Consider the following 19,072-nt stretch of genomic DNA (forward strand, 5'->3'; position numbering starts at 1 on the left):
TGAATGTCATTAAAAGACTAAATAATTATTAACTTTTAGCCACCTCGAACAACCAGCGAAAATCCGAAAAAAAGAAACACAGTTAATTACAACATATTAAATATATTGATATATTTTTTCCTTTTATCGGTAATATTATTTTCCGTTAATACTATATGCAAGTTTAACAATGATAGACGGGGATTTCTTTACAGCTTTCAGCGATTATAAAATAAAATTCAAATATCGGATGTAAAATGATTTAAAATAGTGTGTATAATTCGGTTTTATTAAATAAAATATAAACACCTCTCGCTAACTTGGCGTAAATAAATAAATTGGCAAAAATGCGTGGCTTACAACTTAATCGGACTATGCTAAGTGAATCGACTGAATGCTCCTTGAAGTTTAGACCCAAACAGCTACAGATATATATATAGTTCATATACATAGACATACATATAGTACAAATAGATTAAGAATTATCGAACAAATGCTTGCAAACACTTTAAAAACCCGAACAAATGCAATTATGCCTTAAAATTTTGTAAAACAGAATTCGTTGGTTGAATGAATAACACTAGATAAGCATACATACATTATATGGATATATATATATGTATATATAGGTATATATGTTTTTTCTTACATTGCTGTTGTCTTTTCTATGGCTGCAAAAGCAGGCCGGTTAACAGTGCGTTAACAGTGGCTTAACATTTCTTGCGGCTTTTCTGCAGTTGACCTTCAGTCTTCGCTCTTAGTTATAGTTTGCTGCAATTTTCCTCTTTCTTATCTTCACAATCTGAATCTCTCGCTATGCCTAACCGAAAATCTATGCAAATATTAAATTCTATAAACAAATTCATCCATCGCAAACGCAACAGGACGCGAACCTAAATCAAACATAAATTAACAGCAAGTTAACAGTGATTTCCGGTCCACCTTTTGGCTTCCGGTTTGCAATTTGCGAGTTGGGCTCCTCAGGCAGAGTTGGCCCGATTACTTCTCGACAACAGCTGAAGGATTCGACCGATTGCCAGCCAGTTCCAGCTGGATCTCGTTGAGACTCTTGCCCTTGGTTTCGGGGACGGCGAAGAAAATGAAGAAAACTCCCAAAACTGTGAGGCCGGCAAAGAGCCAGAAGGTGCCACCGATTCCCATGCTGGCGTTCAAGTCCTCGAATGTCTTGGTCACCACAAAGGCCAGCAGCCAGTTGGATGTTCCGGCCAGCGATCCCGCGAATCCCTTAATGTCGGTGGCGAACAGCTCGCCCATCATCAGCCATGGAACCGGTCCGTAGCCCATCGAGAACATGACAATAAAGATGCACAAACTGGCCACTGGGAGCCAGCCCAGACTGTCCACACTATTCGGGTCCTGGGTCTGAAGATAGAAGTATACTCCGATGGCGGTAGTGGCCACGGCCATGGAAATTCCAGAGGCCAGCAGCAGGATGCGACGGCCCAGTTTATCCACCACCATGGTGGAGACCAAGGTGGCCACCACCTGCATGATGCCGATTATAATGGTTGCCCACTGGGCTCCAATGCCAGTTTTGGCTTCCTGAAATAAAAAAAAAATCGATGATTTAGTCATTTATCCTTAATTATTTACAGAAAGTCTACAATAGTAATAATTGAAAATCCTTTGAACTAAACAATGTCATATACTTTTTTGCACTTGGCAAGCTAAAATGATTTAACATTATTAGTTGATCAAAACTAAAAAGGAAATGAAAATATGTTTCTTTCAAAGGACAATTTTTTTTCGGATTTGTTTGAATATCATTTTGAAGTGTCTCGATATTGCTTATAGAAGATCTTTTACTATCTAAATCTCGGAACTGACTTCTCTCCCATGCATTTTCAGTATAGACCCAATCCAAACTCACCTCAAAGATCCTCGACGAGTAGAAAATAACAGCGTTGATGCCGCACACCTGTTGGAAGAACATAAGACCCATGCTGATGGCCAAAGCCTTCCGGGTGACGGGACGGTTCAGAGCGGCCCACACATTGACCTTGTTTGCCTTGGTTTCCCGATCGGTTTCACGCAGTTCCGCAAGTTCTGGCTCGTAATCGTACTCCTTGCCACGCAGCCATTGAATGGACTTGATGGCGTTCTCCGACCGATCTTTGGCAACCTGTCGATAGGGATTTAAATATTAGACACTTGAGAAGGAATTTCTGATGGGAAACTCGTTGTGTTTTTCATATCTTTTAGATATCCGACTTGGGGTTGCCCTAGATAAATTCGTGATTGACTGGCAGATTATATCTACTCAATATATTATAATGTTACTTTTTTGAGGCGTCATTATTGACGTGAGAAAAAGTTTTTTTGTTTTGTTTTTGTTTAAAGCACGGTAATGTCTTAAAATAATTATAATTTACTTAACAAATAAATATTCATGTTCGACTTTACTTTAACTGGTCAAAACATGAAACAAAATATTTTTCCTTTAAAAACTTTGTATACAATTAAAAACAGATAGAATTGCAACTTTTAGTTAAATAATTTGTAAACTTACCAAATAGGTAGGCGATTCCGGCATGAAGAAAAATATGACGCCAAAGACGAGGGGCAGAATGCCGCAGACGCAGCTCACCCAGAAGATATCCAGACCGGCTCCGATGGCGTAAACGAAAAGGATACCAATGGTTATCATCAGCTGGAAGAAGCTGCCCAGCGTTCCGCGAATTTCCTTCTGGGCAATCTCACCCGTGTACATGGGCGCGGTCACGCAGAAAGCTCCGCCGGCGATACCCAGGATAAAACGAGAGGCATACAGCATACCCACGTTGGTCGCCCAGATGAGCATGGCCCAACCAAGGATGAAGGGCAGAACCAGGAACAACATGGTCCACTTGCGGCCAATTAGATTGATGAGGAAACCAATGGGAATGCACACACAGGCGGCACCCAGCGTCATCGCCGATCCCACCCACGAGAACTGGGTTTTGTCGACGGGGAAATCGTATCCCCCATCATCATTATCGACGATCTCTGTTCCGGCCGGAGATGTCCAACCCAACAGGGTACCGCAAGCGAAGGCGCCTCCAGCTGCTGCCAATGCGGCCACATATTGCGGCAACTTGCGCGAATTGTTCGACGTCGACGTGTGCACCATGTTGCCGAGTAGATTCTCGTGATCCTGCAAATGAATAACAAATTCATTAAGTAACTTTTTTATCACTGCAGTTTAGTTTTTAAAACACTTCATATTTTTTATTAGATTGATTAATTAAATAATTGTTAATAAACCTTTTTGTTTTCAGGTCGTTTCCGAAAAATCCAGTAACTAAGAATGGTTTAAAATATTTGTTTTTTTTAACAGGTTTGAAAATGAAAACTATCATCTAGGAACTAGGACTCTGTTTAAGTTGAAAGTGAAACTGGCAAATATATATATTTCTATTTAACTATTTTTTGAGAATTTTTTTTCTTTTGCCACTCTATAAATAAAGCCAATAATTAGATCGCTCCTTGAGAGTTTTACCTTTCCCAACTCTAAAGAGATCGCTTTTAATTAGATCGTTCTGCTCTGGCCAACTGACTTAGACTGAGGGCCAGCTATTAGCTACCTACAAGTACTATCGTTCCACGGGTCGTGATAAGGTCCCCGAACCCCCCTGCGCATTGATAAGGACATTTATTGGCGGCCCGATAGTGGGCAGCCCGTTGAATGGCCGTGCACCCATATTTATTGCACTCTCCCGGACCCCAAAAACTCGGGGCTATGCTCTGCTCTTTCCGATTGGGCTCAAGTGCTTCATTATTTCATTATGCCGGTCACATAAACAGAAGTCGTCTCCTAAAATCGAACATGTTCACGCACCCTCGCTACCCGATATCATTCATACGCCGTGTGGTTCGGTTCATTATGCTTCGGACAGGTGAATCCCTTAAGACCACTGCGGAATCGGTGGGAAAGTTTTGAAGTTGCTGATGCCTAAGTCAGTGAGGGGTCTTATAAGCTTAAGTCTATAAAATTAAGCCGTAAAATCCTATTATTATGTGTTTCCACTTGAATGTTTTAAGGCCGACACTTGATCAATGAAACTTCTACTTATAAACATAATCTGATAGAGAGCCAAAGATAAGAAAGAGATTAAGATTATGGAAATTACTTAATAAAGCGAATGAATACATATTTGTATTTAAGGATTATATAAGACCACTAGAAGATAATCTTATCAAAAATATAAAACATAATCTTTCAAATATATATACTAAAAACAGCTATGAATATTTTGCAATTTACTTGTTTCCATTCTACTAAAAGATATTTTTAGTAGCATTCCCCTTCTATTTTCGTCTTTCAAGGTGTTAAGGATCACTCAAGCAGCACCAATTAACTGTATTTGACCACCTTGTTAGCCATACTCATTGACTTCCGTTCGTTGGGCCATAAATTACTATATAATCGCTATATATGTTTATATAGCTACAGTTATCGCGTGCCTAATCAGTGAATTGCCGAAATTCCAGCTACAAAGGTGTAGAAGAATAAAGTGATCGGAAGAATCAGTCGGCTATATTGGAGCTTTTTTTTATCGAGAGCTTTTTCAAACATTTTTCCATGTTTATAAACAAAACTGATTCAAAGCCTATGGATATGCGATTGGTGCTTTATTGTCTGCTCATAAAAGGGGTGTGTCGTTTATTCAAATGAGTGGCGGGCTTGCATATTGATTAAACTTGACCTTTGACAAGGAATCCTGGGCATTTTACAAATTATTTAAATATCCCCAATCAAAAAATAAGAAATATATATTTTTTGTTTATTTATGCTTTGATGATACCCAATAAAAGCAATGAATACCTCAGGTTTAATTAAAATTGCTGCTTCTATATAATTTTTACTTATCGCACCTGCTGTACGTGATATATGCTTATTTGGTCAAATAAAAAAAGGGGCCTGTGCTTATTGTTTTTCTAAATGAAAAGAAACTCATAAATAAAATCAATATTACTTTATTTGTAAATGAGTTTTTTATGCCGAAAAAAAAGCCTGTTCGTATTTTTTTATGATGGAAAATCACTTATAAATTAAAGGTATGCATTTTTAAGATTTTTTAAGATACAAGTATGTGCATTTTAATTGGATTTTTAATTATTTCTTGTATATCTCCAGAGTATGCCGTAAAAGCCATTTCGCATGGAGCATATGGATAATTTATGGCCATTTTCTCTTTGCTTATTTCTTGATTTATCCATGTGTCGCCCCCGCCCACACACTAAGCCCACTCAAAGTGCCATTGCCAATCTCGGCCCACGCCAAACCAAAGGAGCAGAGAACAAATCACTTCCGTGAAAATGCAAGCCGAGAGTTGCAGCTGGAAAAAGGAGGAGGAGGCGGAGAAGGCGGAGAAGGCCATGTGGAATAGGGCGTACGCCCACATATTAACTGTCATTTTACTGGGGCCGATGGGACACACCTCCAGATTGCCAGTAGAGAGTAAACGAAGCGTTCAAATCGCGTCTGAAACGGCTGAAATCGATATCTGCCTTGATTCTGTGCCTCGGTTCGTTTGAGTTCCGTCTGCGGGTAATGTGGTCAATCCATTGGCTGCCTGTCATTCGATGTCTAAATTTAGCATTACTGCCAGTTAAAGGCAGCTCTAGGAATCCGAGTACCCCACTTTAGGGTGCTAAAACCCCGCCACACCACAGGCGACAAATGCGTGAGCGAGTTCCAAGTTCGTTTCAATGTCAGTGGCAGGCGCAACAGTGCGCGCCATAAGCATGGTAATTCCATGCGCCCCGTGGAATTCCACTAAACTGGTTCACTATAAACTAAGCATAAGCCATTCCGCTCAAATTCTTCATAATTATTGAGTTGTCTTGGCTAATTTATGCACAATATTCCCGGGCTATTAACAATAACATTTGCATAAGGGGAATTCGAAAAATGATTGTCACATGGAAACATTATTCTACGTTTTTTCTAGTTATTTATAAAATGTTCAATAACTATTTTACATAAGGGGCATTTAAAAAATATAACTTGTTTAAATTATCATTAAACGATGAGCAATATTTTATTATTATTATCGGCTTCTAAATTAATATTAGTGCACTTATTGTTAAAATGTATTATATTAACTAATTTTACTACTCTCAATAACTTGAAGCTCAAAAGAATAATTAAAATTTTTCCTAATATACTTAAAGCTATGCATATTTTTAGGGATTTTTTAAACAAAACCTAATCAGTTCGAACCACTTTTGAAATGGCTTAATTTGGTGATCTTACATGATAATGAAAGTGAAAACGGCTTGATGGCTTTATTACGAACCATTTGGGGTATCTCATTGATATTCGAAAAATGTGCCCTACTATGTTACCGAACTGGTCGACTTTTCATAATTTTGTAGGTCGCATTTTAAAATGTATTCAAATGTTGGTCATAAAATCTTGTTGTTGTGCGTATTTCAGTGTCCGTATAAGGTACAGCATTGTTAATGGTTTCGATGGGGTGCATTTGCTATTTTTACTAAAATAAACACCACAAATTGTTGACTCATTTTGGGCAGTCGTTGGAATGAGTTTCAATTGACTTTGTCTGGTGAAATTATCATATATGCGTGGCTTGTTCAAAAACAAATTCGTAATCATGCTTATTATTATAATCATTTTACTCTTCTGGGAATATAAGGTACGCCCCTATTTTTCAAGTGCTCACTTATCATATTTTTTTCATTGTTTAGCAAAAATCAGTTTGACATAGATAATAACTTGTATTTCATAGTCTTGTTTCGGCTTTTGTGACCTTGTCCAACATAAAAACTAAACAAAAATAGAAAGTTTCCACATCGGTTTGGAACCCATTTTGTCGATAAGCTCTGCGATCCATCAATGGGGACTAAGCTTCATAAATGTAGGAAAATGTTTCTTTTTGACTACTGTATTTAAGATAAAGGCTTTTAAGTGGACAAAGCATAATTGTGCTATAATAGCTTATCGTAAAAAGTATGTTAAGCGGAAATGATGCATGTAAGGTATTTAGTAGATAGAAAATAAATGTAAAATTATACTCTTATTTTGCTGTTTGTGTTCGGTTGATAGAGATAGCTTTTGGAGTGAAAAATACACATTTCAGTCTGATAATTGCCTGGTAAACTATTTATATCTCATATCTTTTAGCGGCAACATCTTTCCGCTTTTTAGCTACACATTTACTTAACCAACAGTTGAGATTGTTTACTTGTTTTGGGCAATCATTGGGAAATATAGCCTGTTTTTGAATGCTCTAAATTGTGAAGAAGCTATATAATTTGGTATGTTTTTCAGATAGAGTATCTGTATTTTGGGTTTCTTCAAATTTGATTTCCTGTTTTTTCCGTTTTTTCGTGTTTCGCACTGCGTTAATTGGACTTTCGCCACGGCTTTTATTAAGGTCATTATCAAAAGCTGCATTAACTTGGCCAGCCAGCTGGCCAACGTAAATTAACTTAAGATAGCACAGAGAAAAATAGTAAACAAAATTGATTTTTAAACTGTACTAAAATTAATCATATCAAAATTGGACTAAAGATATTAGAAAGATATGTTCTATATAACATTTGGAACTCAGAGCTGAGTAAAATGTTAATCAATTTTAAAAACTTGTCACAGATTTTTCCTGTTTTTTTTTCAGTGTTTATATCTATGAAAATTTGTGTATTTATGCATACATGTGGGGTGGAGCTGGAGCGACCATTATCGCTGGCTTTGACGATTTTGACCGCTTGTCTGGAGCCGTATTTGGCACCATTTTCGGCGGATTCCAGCAGGTGGGAGCTCTCCTCATTGTTGGAGCCGGGCTTTTTGGTGGCCTCCTCGCCACTGGAGTTGCTCGACGATGCGGTGGACATATCGTGGGGATTATGTAAACTTCGGTAGGGTTATAGCGTTACGATGGGGATATGTTTTCTATATTCTTCGATGATTTCCTGTTGAACTTTTACTCGCTTTTTTCACTTTGCACTACACTTTAGCTGGCGATAAAAAATTGTTGAATAATAATACGCCAATGCCTGGGAAATGTCCTTTAACTGGCGGTTTTGTCCTTTAACACGTCGGCCACCCACGTAGCATAGAAAACTTTAAGGCGCATGCGCATCAACAGTCAAACATGTTGCTGGCCAAAAATTTCTTTTTGGTTTTTCCTTGCTCTCCTAATTAGCCAACTAACTAGGTGATATGGTATGAATTTTTCCAAAGATATATATTTTTTTTTTGGAAATGTATCGGTGTCGGTTGACTTCCTCGATTCCACACAACTTGCGGTAGCACTCGCGTGTATCTTTCTTGGCGGGGAGTATCTTTGTATCTTTAACCGCACGCAACGAATGTTGGCTAGCAAATGGCGCGCCAAACAATAAAAAAGGCCTCCGCCGCCGGGCTCTATGTGGATGTGGACTCGCCGCTCTCCCAGTTCCCCGAATTCTCTCAAATTCTCGCTCTCTCGGGAAACTGGTCCCGCTCTCCATCTCCAGCGACTATGGGCATTGAAATTGAATGGGTCCCGGGGTGAAGACTATATCCATACGAGGCTATTGACTCTTGGCGGCAAAATCCAAACTGGAATTGCAGGCGCCTTCGTTGCTCAGATTTTTATTTCGGATCGTCGGGCTTCTCGCGTTCTGCTTGAAATTGCATTCAACCCGGAGTGGATGTGCAAGTAGTTGGGGATGCAACTTTCGATGGAGGCCGTCTTCTGGATTTCGACTTGTTGCTTCTGCCTTTTCATTAATTCAAGGCAACGCAAATTTATGCATCTGCAATTGATCTGCAAATTTACTGAATGCCCTTCGCAGTGGAAGATTTTAGCATTCCAAAAGGAAATGTTGAAGATTTTTTTTGATTGAGAACTTTGGTAAAGATTATTTACCATGGGAAGCATAAATGGCCTAACATAACTATTTAATTTCTTAATAAAAACATGTTAAATATTATTTTAGTTTATTTTTTGTACATAAACATATTTTAATTCTCTATCATTTTCATTTTTTATATATTTATGGAATTTACACATTTTTGTTATTTACAATTATAATTGTAAACTGTATTAATTAAATTATTTTTTTTTTTAATAATCAACCTTTTAAACTTTTTGAGATATTTTTCAATTAAATAAAAAACTACTATTAACTATTTATTCCTTTACAATTTAAATGCACTTTGTAGATAGTAGTAGATAGGTCGTTAATGGCACATATCATCTTTAGTAAATAAATCGAAATAAGTATCTAAATAATGCATCCTATTAAAAGCAAATGTGTAACAGATTAACAACATTATTTGTTTGTTTATTACATCGCAGAACTGCAAAGAAAGGAAATTAAAATGCATCTATATAATACAGTACGCCACGTGTCTCATTCTTTTTACTGCACTTCCGTATGCACAGAAAGATTATACAGAAATAAAGGCAGCCGAACAAACGAACACTCTCCACCTTCAGAATCGCTGATACATGTGCCGCCTACAGATATTCCGTACATATCTTTGTGCCTGTTCGAATTGTAGAACTTCCATTATCATTTCCCATTCCATTTGCCCAGGCGAGGAATACGACTACTATTTGCCTAGCTGCGTGTACGTTCAATGGATCACGTTTGTTGTGCGGCTAGAAAATACGTCGGCCACTGAGCATAATGGATTGCCACTTACGGTGGCCCATAGCTTATTGAAATGAGCATTTCCATGCTTTGGGACTTTTCAATAAACAAACATGACAGTGCTTCCGAGCTATAAATGGGTCAGATAATGAGTATATACTCATTTTATATCGACATGTGCAAGAGCCTGAAAGAATTTCTTATGGAAATTAGGTGCATACAAATGCTTTATAAATAAGCACGTGAAATTACTTTCAAGTGAAAGGTATTTATATTGATACCTCTCAGGCCCTAAAAAGTATACGTGAACAGTTTCCCATATTTTATAATTTATTCATATCCGTGGATAATTTGAAGAAATATTACTCAGGGATTTAAATATTTTTTTCTTACACTGTACGTACTTCAAAAGCTTGTCATGATGAGCTTGTTTTAAGACAATCCTGTTATCGTTGTGTGTACACTCTTTTCAAACACCCTTAACCTTGTCTCCGCTCCCATTAACCCCCCACTGCCCAGCGGGGTTCGTTAACGCAGCACTGGCGGGACTTGAAATACAACCAAACATTTGGCACGCTCCACGCTTGGAACAGGCTCGCAGAGCGCCTAAAAGCAGGCTCACCTGCTGCGAAAGCGTTTGCATAGATATAGATACACAAAAGTATCTGCAACTAGAGACTGTATCTGTATCTACACCTAGAGCACGCAATGCTCGGTGTATAAAGTGTACATACTAATTACATGGGAAAATGCCAAAAGGGTAAAACAAGCCGAGAAAATGATAAAATACCAGCATTATGCAACAGAAAGCTCATTAGCACTGGGCCAAGTTGACATAGGCTCTGGAATTTGGGTTGGGCATATGAGTTCTACGTTCTACTACGTCAGCAGCTCCTACGTCACGCAGTCGTGTATCTGATAGATACATTGCTTTTTAGAGGGGCGTGCGCCGTGTGACGTCACAGAAGCCAAGCCCCACAAATCTCAACCAATCAGCATTAACACAGAACGAGCCTCTCGCATGTAAAGAAAAACTAAATAAATAAATAGGTATGTATATGGCATTCGCGTCTGTTTGTCTGCGCATAAATGTAAATATTTTATTTTTCTCTGCAGTTGCTTTGCTTGCTGTTGGCCCACGAAAATCACGCGATGTTGACTGTTGGTTCAAGTGCAGCCACCAAATATTTCTGCTGACCCACCATAATCACTAGAAAGTCAAATCCATTGCATTGTTTTTTTTTAATCCACGACCTACATTTGAACTTGCGACAGGGCCAACATGATGTAAATAGCTCAAAATTTGATAAGTTCTAGCTTACCACCCGTAAGCACGGCCCTAAATCAATAATTCGTCCTCGACGACGACCTCAAGGTGAATGTATCTATAGATACATTTTGGGCCACAAATGTGGGTGCTTTGTCCTTGGTCAATTAAATGTGTACAAAGGCATGCAATTTTCTAGCTAACCGGTGAAATGTTTTAAAATGCCGACTTTTTTTAAAAATTAAATTAAGTCCGCAGTAAACTTGAATTTTATATTTTAGGTCAATGTCTTGCTTACATGTTACAATTTTAAATGCCTTTGAGTCTTGTATACTTTATTTGTACATTAATTTTCTTTGTTTACTCACAGTTAATGATCACAGATTGCGAATAAAATGTGCGATTTCTGTAATAAAAGAAAGGTAATTCCCAAGTAAGATTGAGTTATAAAGTAGAATATTTAAAGTATACGTTTATCTTAGTTTATATATTATAATCACAAAATATATAGGTCAAAAAAATATATAGGTTTATAATTAAAATTGCATCAAATATATTAATTTGAAACATTAATTTTTAATAAAGTAAAGGTTCAAATACATTTGCTAGCGGCAAAAAGCTTGTATCAAACAAAAGCTTTCCTTAACGAAAGCTTTATTCCTACATTTCGAGTTGTAACAATAACTCTAAAACTGTGGATTTGAAATGTGTCAAAAATACTGTAGAAAAATAAACGCAAGACAATAGAAGAAAACGTTTAGTAAATAAAAAAACAAATATTTATAATTATTGGAGAGAATTCTTGGAACACTTGCGCATTTTTTGTTATGTGTGTGTGTTTTTTTTGAACATATTTTTTATTAATTTAATTTGTCTTATAAAACAATACGTGTCTTTAAATTGTTTTATCACATTTTCTGATTAGCTTTGAAATACCTTAACACATATATAATTGTCAGGGCGCAATTTGTCTTTATGATGTACAAAGTCTTATCAGGCCCCCAAAAATTCATTCCCAATTTACTGCCAACAAAATTATGGGATGGCTATAACCATCGATCAAATTGTTTTTGTGAGTCAGACAATCAGGCAGACACCAGAAAGGAAACTGAAGGTGGACATGCGGGGGGTGCTTTTATCTCGTATCCTTATCACCATGAAAATTCGTGCAGACATGAAGCTGCAGCGTGGCGACATTGAACCCACTTCCCACAGATGGTATTTCGGTATCGGCAATTTGGCTTATCGCTCGACCTTATCGGAGTTATGTCACCCTAGATGTATTTTGACTGGCAAACCGTTTTACGGCCCCCATCGAACTAATAGATTTCCATATCACACCATTCCTGATATAGTTGACGTTAGGTATTGAAGTGTGCAGCCACAAATCGCAGACCAAGTGCACTATTGATCGTTCAATGGCGCGTTTTGAGTCTATAAGTACTACGAGTACCCAGCCCCAAAGTATTTGATTGACAGCTTGTGAAGCTATAAATATGACAAAAAACCGCAGTACCCATAAAATAGTCCAATTCGAATAAAGAACTGGCGCCGAACACACCCCCACATTACAATCATAGTCGCAATAACCACACGCAGCGCAACCTTAACAAGAGATTTCCTTATTAAATTCAGTAAAAAGCGAAAATATTTTAAATATCTGAACATCGCCGGTATACCTAGCTGGGAATTTATTAGTACCAATTGAGCGCACTTTACTTTGATTAAAAGAAATCTTTATGATCTACTTGCGCTCTCAGATAAAGAAATAAAAACATTGCGAGAAAACTCATACCAAAAGATATAGCTTAGCACGATAAGATTTGACGGTTAAATGGAAATCGCAACTCCGGGGGTGAGTAATAGGAAATATATCTCATCATCAAATAAGATAATATGTTAATCTTGAGTTTTAAAATATTTATGTTAAAAGTACATTTTCTACTGAGGCTCACAAGTACACATCAGCACATAAGAATACAAGTACCTTTATTTTTAAAATAAAAGTAACATCTTATCAACTTTCACTATATTAAATTCTTCAAGATCGTCGTTATCTGTTTTTGTGATTACCACTTCAAAATTCCCGGCGATCAATCTTTGAACCTTATTGAAAACAACAATACTTCGTCCTCCCTTCGTTCGGCAAATTGTGAACAGCGATTGTCTATCTATAGAGTACGACTTAAAGGCAAAAACTGTGAGGCTACTTTGTGGCCTAAGAATTGGATTGCTCATGGAATTGTGTGTTATTAAACTATGGCGATGGGCATTGATCAACCGTGAAGTTGCGCAGCTGGTCAATGAGCTATGTTCTTGGCCGGGACAAGTTCAAAGTCTTTTCGATTGATTTGCGTAATGAGGGACGGAAAAGTGCGATAATCTCCTCAGAGTTCGTATTATTTAGCTGGCGTTGACATAATCTGGGTGTCCAGTTGCTGATTTGATTGTTATTTATTGGCAGCAATTGTGGGCTCGCATTGACGCAGGCTGGAACCTGGAGACGAGCCCCAAAAGCGGCCGGGAAGGTCAATCATTTGTCGACGCAAGGGGCGCGATTTTGAGGCGACTGCGAGTGCATTCGCCGACAGTTCAGTGGGTTTATCAGCCCAAGTGGAACGATGTGTCTGGTCCCAGGCGATTTCAATAAATACACATTATTAATTTATAATTGTACACATTATTTCTGATGGGTGAACACATTTTCCCCTCGTTCGCCGGCTTTTTGTTCTGGGATCCTAGTGGCTGGAAAATGTTAAAAGCTCTACCGATTGCGATTCCCAGACCAAGGTCCCAGTAAACCCAAGTGCCACTGTTGATAAGGGGTTCTACGGTAGCTGCACTTGATTAACACTCAACTCAAATAGATGATAAGTCGCCTTGAGATCCTCATTAGATTTAATGTGTCGCCCAAGTATTTTATAAGATTTCCATGTATTATTAGCACACCCTTATCATCCCTATTTGCACTTGAGCTATGCCACTTACAACGCTCTCGAATAGAGTGTCCTAATTTGTGTCATTATCGTATTGAATTTCAAAATTCAAAGCCAATTCAACGAACTCTTATCACTCGTATTTTATTGATGTTCAAGCTATCGGTGAAGGATATTGCAAGTACCGTTGTCATATCTTTTGTTTACTTGATTAATTGGCTAATTGCACAATCCAACAAGCTACTATCAACTGTAACGATGGATAAACAAGATAGCATTCATAGTAAATGTTTTCGATTATGCCTGGAAAATATTTGCTCCGCTCGACAGCCCTACATTCATCCACTTAATCCCATGTTATTACATTCCTGGCACTGTAATTTCATTTTTCTCATTTTGAATTATGCTAAAGTGAAAAATTACTGAAAATGTCATGAAAATTATAGACGTGTTCTGTGATTTACTATCTTTTGCTTTGGCGCGTGTGGATAGAATTTACTTTGACAGTTTGTCATGTGTTTTTCTTGCTGATAACAGAAATAAGCAACTAAACAAATAACAGACTTTTAAGTCGAACGACAAACAACATTTTGATAGAAATGTCACTTGGAAACATTGATAAGAATTTAAGACCACACAGAAAGATCGCCAAATTATTCCACATAACAATTATTAAAACCTATAGAATACTTCACGCCTCCGCCTTTTAAAATCTCTAATCACAGCGAACCGGAGGCCAAGGTTTGAACAAATAGTATTGTTTTGAAGTATATTCACCTCCGAGCAAATTTCAAAGCCAAATTTATTCGATCCTGCCTTTATATATAAATATCAGCGATTATCAGCGATTTCCGCATTTCCTGTCTTCAATTAATTAGAAGACGAAATGAAAAGAACAAAGAATCTTTTGATATTAACCGACGCAAAAAACAAGTTAAGCTGCAACGATAATGAGCCAACCCCGTTACGAAGTCTTCAAGAAAACAGATGTACATTTAAAAATAAATCCGAAACGAATGTTATGTCGTTTCCACAACCGTTAAATATGGTGAAAGGAGAATTGAATTTATGTAAGTTTGTTAAACAAAAAACACCCAATGGTTTTTTTTATTTGTAAATGAGAACAGAGCAATTCATTACAAATTTGGAGTGTTCACGAGGCATCGAACTAGAATAGGGCTCTGTATTTCTCTTCTATCTACTCTATTTTTTTTAGGAGGCATTAAATAATATTTGTCAAAAAGATTAATTTTTTTATTGCTAACTAGCTGTAATTAACATTTCTTGATTCTTATAATTATCAATCAATCAAATATCAATTAGGATCTACTGCTTAATAGGTTAGGTGAATATATAATTATTGAACTCAAAGTTTAAGTGACATTTATAACAGGAAAATACCATTTCACATTTGCACTTATTTTTGCACTCGGTAATCACACATTTAATGATCCATTTCCGTTTGCTTAATTGTGAGCCAAATACGATAGGTAATCTGATAAATGTTAGTGCGTAACTCGGCAGACCCATACAAAATAGTGCATTGAAAAGCAGTCGTCAACGTCAGTGCAGCTGATTGACTGATTGTTTTTATATGGGGAGAAGTTCCAGGTGGCGGGGAGTAAAAATTACTTGTTGACGAGCCGAGTCTGGCTCAGATCTGATTAGTATTCCCTCCGAATTTGCGGAAAATCCCAAACTTCCGTAGATGGAACAACAGAAAAAATAGGAACTATATTTACTAAAAGTCAGAAAGTACATAAAGAGTGTTTTAGACAAAAAAAATTATCTTCCATGCTACTATTGTCAGCTTGTTAAAAACATAAACAAACCTGATATTCCTTAAATGGTGAGAGTTCATTGTAGTTAACATGTAAATACAATAAAGTTAAAAATACTCACACAAGTGTATCCAATAAATGCATAAGGCTTTTTGTTCATATTAAATGATGATTTTAATTTTTGAAACGTGAGCGAAACTTCGGTAATGCACATCACAACAGAGATCATTGCGCGAACCCGGATAAAAACGTGTCAAAGTTGTAAAATTATAAATTCATATAAAAGTGTTGAACTCTTTTCAACTTTGTAAACAGTAAAAATTCACAATTTCAATCTATCAATGAAGGGGCTTGGTTTTTAGTATGTAAAAGATACAAATTTTATAAATTGAAAATAATGCACCAATATTGATACATATACCAGCCAGTAGTCTATAAATATTTCTAGCAATAAATTCTCCAACATTTCCTCTCTGCTGAGAACTTGACTTCTTGTTTGGGTGCAGAAAAATATTTCCAATTTTCCCAGCCAACGTGTGGGTGTCGCCAACTTTTTATGCGCCTTTGATTTCCCAACTTGACGTCACGAAAAAAATTCGTAGGCTATATTTTTAGCCAATTTCTTTTAGTCAGTGCGTTGATTTAAATACGAAGATATATATAAGTAAAGAGATAAGAGTATATGTGGGAAATGCGATAATAGCAGGTTTGAACTTGACAGAGAAAATTCGTATTTCACTCTCGTTATGCAAATATTTGTCGACACCTTTCATTGATTAAAAGCCAATCACACAAATGAGTCGACATGGCCAAGGCCACCGGAATGTATCTGTATCTCGTAATCGTATCTATGTGTGGGTCACTGCAGTTTGTTTACATTTCGCAGGTGAAACGCCCCAATTGCCCGACGTCACAATGCTTCGATTGAATTACAACCGCCCACCCGCCGCCCATTCCTCCCCCTTGTCAATTACCTGTCGCGACACGTGATGTTAATTTTTCCCGTTACAGGTTTGTGTTGATTGTGACTGGGAAAATCTCAAATCCACTGCTATATCTCAGTATGCAAATTGGCCCTGTCAGTTTGGGATAGCATCTCCATTTCACCGAAAATAAATCCCCATTTAGTTTAGTAGTAAATAGTTAAAATGCCCTTGAAACAGGCCGAGCTAATTGGATTTTGTTTAGCTTAGAGCAACTGCAAAAAGTGTGTTTTTTAGTGGATGAGCTCGTAAAAAAATGCAAATAAATTGACTTCAATGAACTACCCGAGTTTGGTTCCGAATAAATGAAAAGCGGGGGAAAGAGTGGGTAGCGTAAACAAAGTCTGAATAATGTTTTCCACCCATATTGTTATTTTCCTTGTCATTCGAAGGGTTTAATAACTTAACTGACAAAACTAAGTTTCCTAATTTCACTTTCCAATTATAAACTCTAAGTTATTCACATTAAAATAATAATAAAATAATTAAAAAAGCATTAATGAATTAATGTTAAAACTTTTAAACAAAGTATTAATAAAGATAAAGATTTTACACATAGAAATAAAGGATTTAAAAAAAAGTATCTTACAATATATTTTTGTTTAATACCGGTTAACCGGTTTACTTTTTGGATCAGGGTCTACAAGTTGAAGTGCACGTAAGGCTCATGCAATCATTCCCATCTACTTATCAGCAATGAAGTTCTTGCTGAAGCAATCAATAGCTTATATCGTTCGATCGGCTTATCAATTGAAATAGATTCTAGAAAAATTCAACTTAAATAAAAGGAGAACGTTTTAGTTTTCGGACCGAAAAAGATGTGTACGTGACTGTTTTTCAATTTCAAAATGCCGCTTCCCGTTTGAATATAAAGTCAAATTTAAGTTTTAACTAAAGCAGAAAGGTTTGGCGGGGGTTTTTTCAGATTGCTGGGTAGATACCTGGAAGTACTTTGCGGTTGGGAAACTTATGTTCGGGAATTCAGCTTGAACAAAGTGGGGATCATGCCATAAATAAGTGTGTAGATCGTGTATTTTATGAATCGAATTTGTTTATAGCCCATGTTGACATTTGGCACGTTCCAGTGTCTCATCAAGTTTACGCTCAACTTAGCACAAAGCTTTTCCCCCCATCAAAAACGCAATAACATGTTCTCCGGTAGGTTCTATATAAATAGTTCAGTTCGGAAACGCGTGGTGCAGTCCCTAATTAATCATTGTTGGCTGTCAAAACATTCAAGTGGTTAGTGTTAAGACTAAGGGACTCCAACCCCTGACTTCTATATGCTCCCCTTTTTCTATAAGAGGGGATTGCACTGATTGACTGAGTGCACCCATTTTATTTTAACCCATTGACATAGAACAGACATGAAAAGCGGCTTAGACACGTTTGACTTTTCTTTTTTTGCCCTTAAGAATTTATGTATTCGAAAAGTATTACTTCATATAAACAAACTTATTTATGTGCAAAAAAATATATGTTTATATATGTTGACGTTGATTAGAACATTTTTGGTTTAAACTTTGACGTCAAAACATATATATTCCCAAATGTTAAACAAGTTTCCTGAATCATTTTCTTTATTTTGGCTAATCTATGTGATTTATTGTATGGTTTTCAATATCTCGTGACAAGTAAATACCTCTATGTTCGGATTAGGAAAAAAGAATTGTATGGCGCCAAAAGACTATCAGAAACAAAATTGTTGTCCTTTTATGTCAATAAATATTTTGCACAAAAAAAAAAATAAATATATTTATTTGAGATTTAAATATGTTTAAAAAACTTTTTGTTAAATTAAATTTCAAAGAATTTAACTTAAGTTTATTGAAGAAATGTTAAGAGAAAAAATGGTACCTGGTCTAATAACTAAAAACTTTTTCTAACATTTTCATAAAGAAAAATTATTATTAAACAAAAGCGAAGCATAATTGTATTGAATTTATTAACTTATTTTCAAGTTAGTGGAAAATTTTGAATGGAATGCCAATTCTCACACGGTTTCTACATAAATATATAGTCGTGCAAAAAAAAATGTACTCTATTTATTTTCAAATATTTTTCCATTTTTCCTTCTACACGGTAATTTATCACTTTGCCCGTTTTTTTCGTATATGTTTTCCATTTCGTTTTGCTGTTTAAAAAATCAGTGACTTTCAAACTGCGTTTAAGAAACCGGGTGAAACTCAAACTTACCCGCCGAAAAACAAATACACGTGCTTTGTTGTTGCCTTCGCAGCTTCCCACTCGAATTCGTGAACTTGAATTGTCCTTTGAGAGAGCGGGAATGGAAAGGGCTCTCTTTTTTCCTGTTTCTTATTTTGCACAAAGAAAGTGCACGTAATTATATTAAAATATACAGCGGCGGACAAAATTACAGTTTACATGCACGCACAAAAACACACGATGGATAAGCACCGTTACTTGGACATGTACGAAAAATCAGTGGTTTATTCTGATGGAATCCTCCTGCGGCTTTTTGGAACAGAACCGCGCGCCTCGAATTCGCAAAAACGA

General features: G+C 36.7%; 1 protein-coding gene across 4 annotated transcripts; it reads right to left on the reverse strand.

Moving 5' to 3' along the window:
• Positions 1–86: 86 nt before the first annotated feature.
• Positions 87–19,063, reverse strand: LOC108146775 (facilitated trehalose transporter Tret1-2 homolog). Of its 4 annotated transcripts, XM_017272917.2 has the most exons (5): positions 18,752–19,063; positions 11,224–11,261; positions 2,510–3,133; positions 1,871–2,122; positions 87–1,542 (listed from the first exon to the last, which is right to left on the reverse strand). In XM_017272917.2, exons 3-5 carry the CDS (start codon positions 3,107–3,109, stop codon positions 979–981), a joined length of 1,416 nt encoding a protein of 471 aa, XP_017128406.1. In that variant the 5' UTR covers positions 3,110–3,133; positions 11,224–11,261; positions 18,752–19,063; the 3' UTR covers positions 87–978. The 4 variants fall into 4 exon arrangements, with proteins under 4 accessions (XP_017128406.1, XP_041564462.1, XP_017128404.1 ...); XM_041708528.1 differs by lacking the exon at positions 11,224–11,261; XM_017272915.2 differs by lacking the exons at positions 11,224–11,261; positions 18,752–19,063 and adding an exon at positions 7,660–8,326.
• Between the last annotated feature and the right edge of the window lie 9 nt (positions 19,064–19,072).

This window comes from Drosophila elegans, unplaced genomic scaffold, assembly GCF_018152505.1.
Source record: "Drosophila elegans isolate 14027-0461.03 unplaced genomic scaffold, ASM1815250v1 contig_208, whole genome shotgun sequence".
Taxonomy (NCBI): Eukaryota; Metazoa; Arthropoda; class Insecta; order Diptera; family Drosophilidae; genus Drosophila; species Drosophila elegans.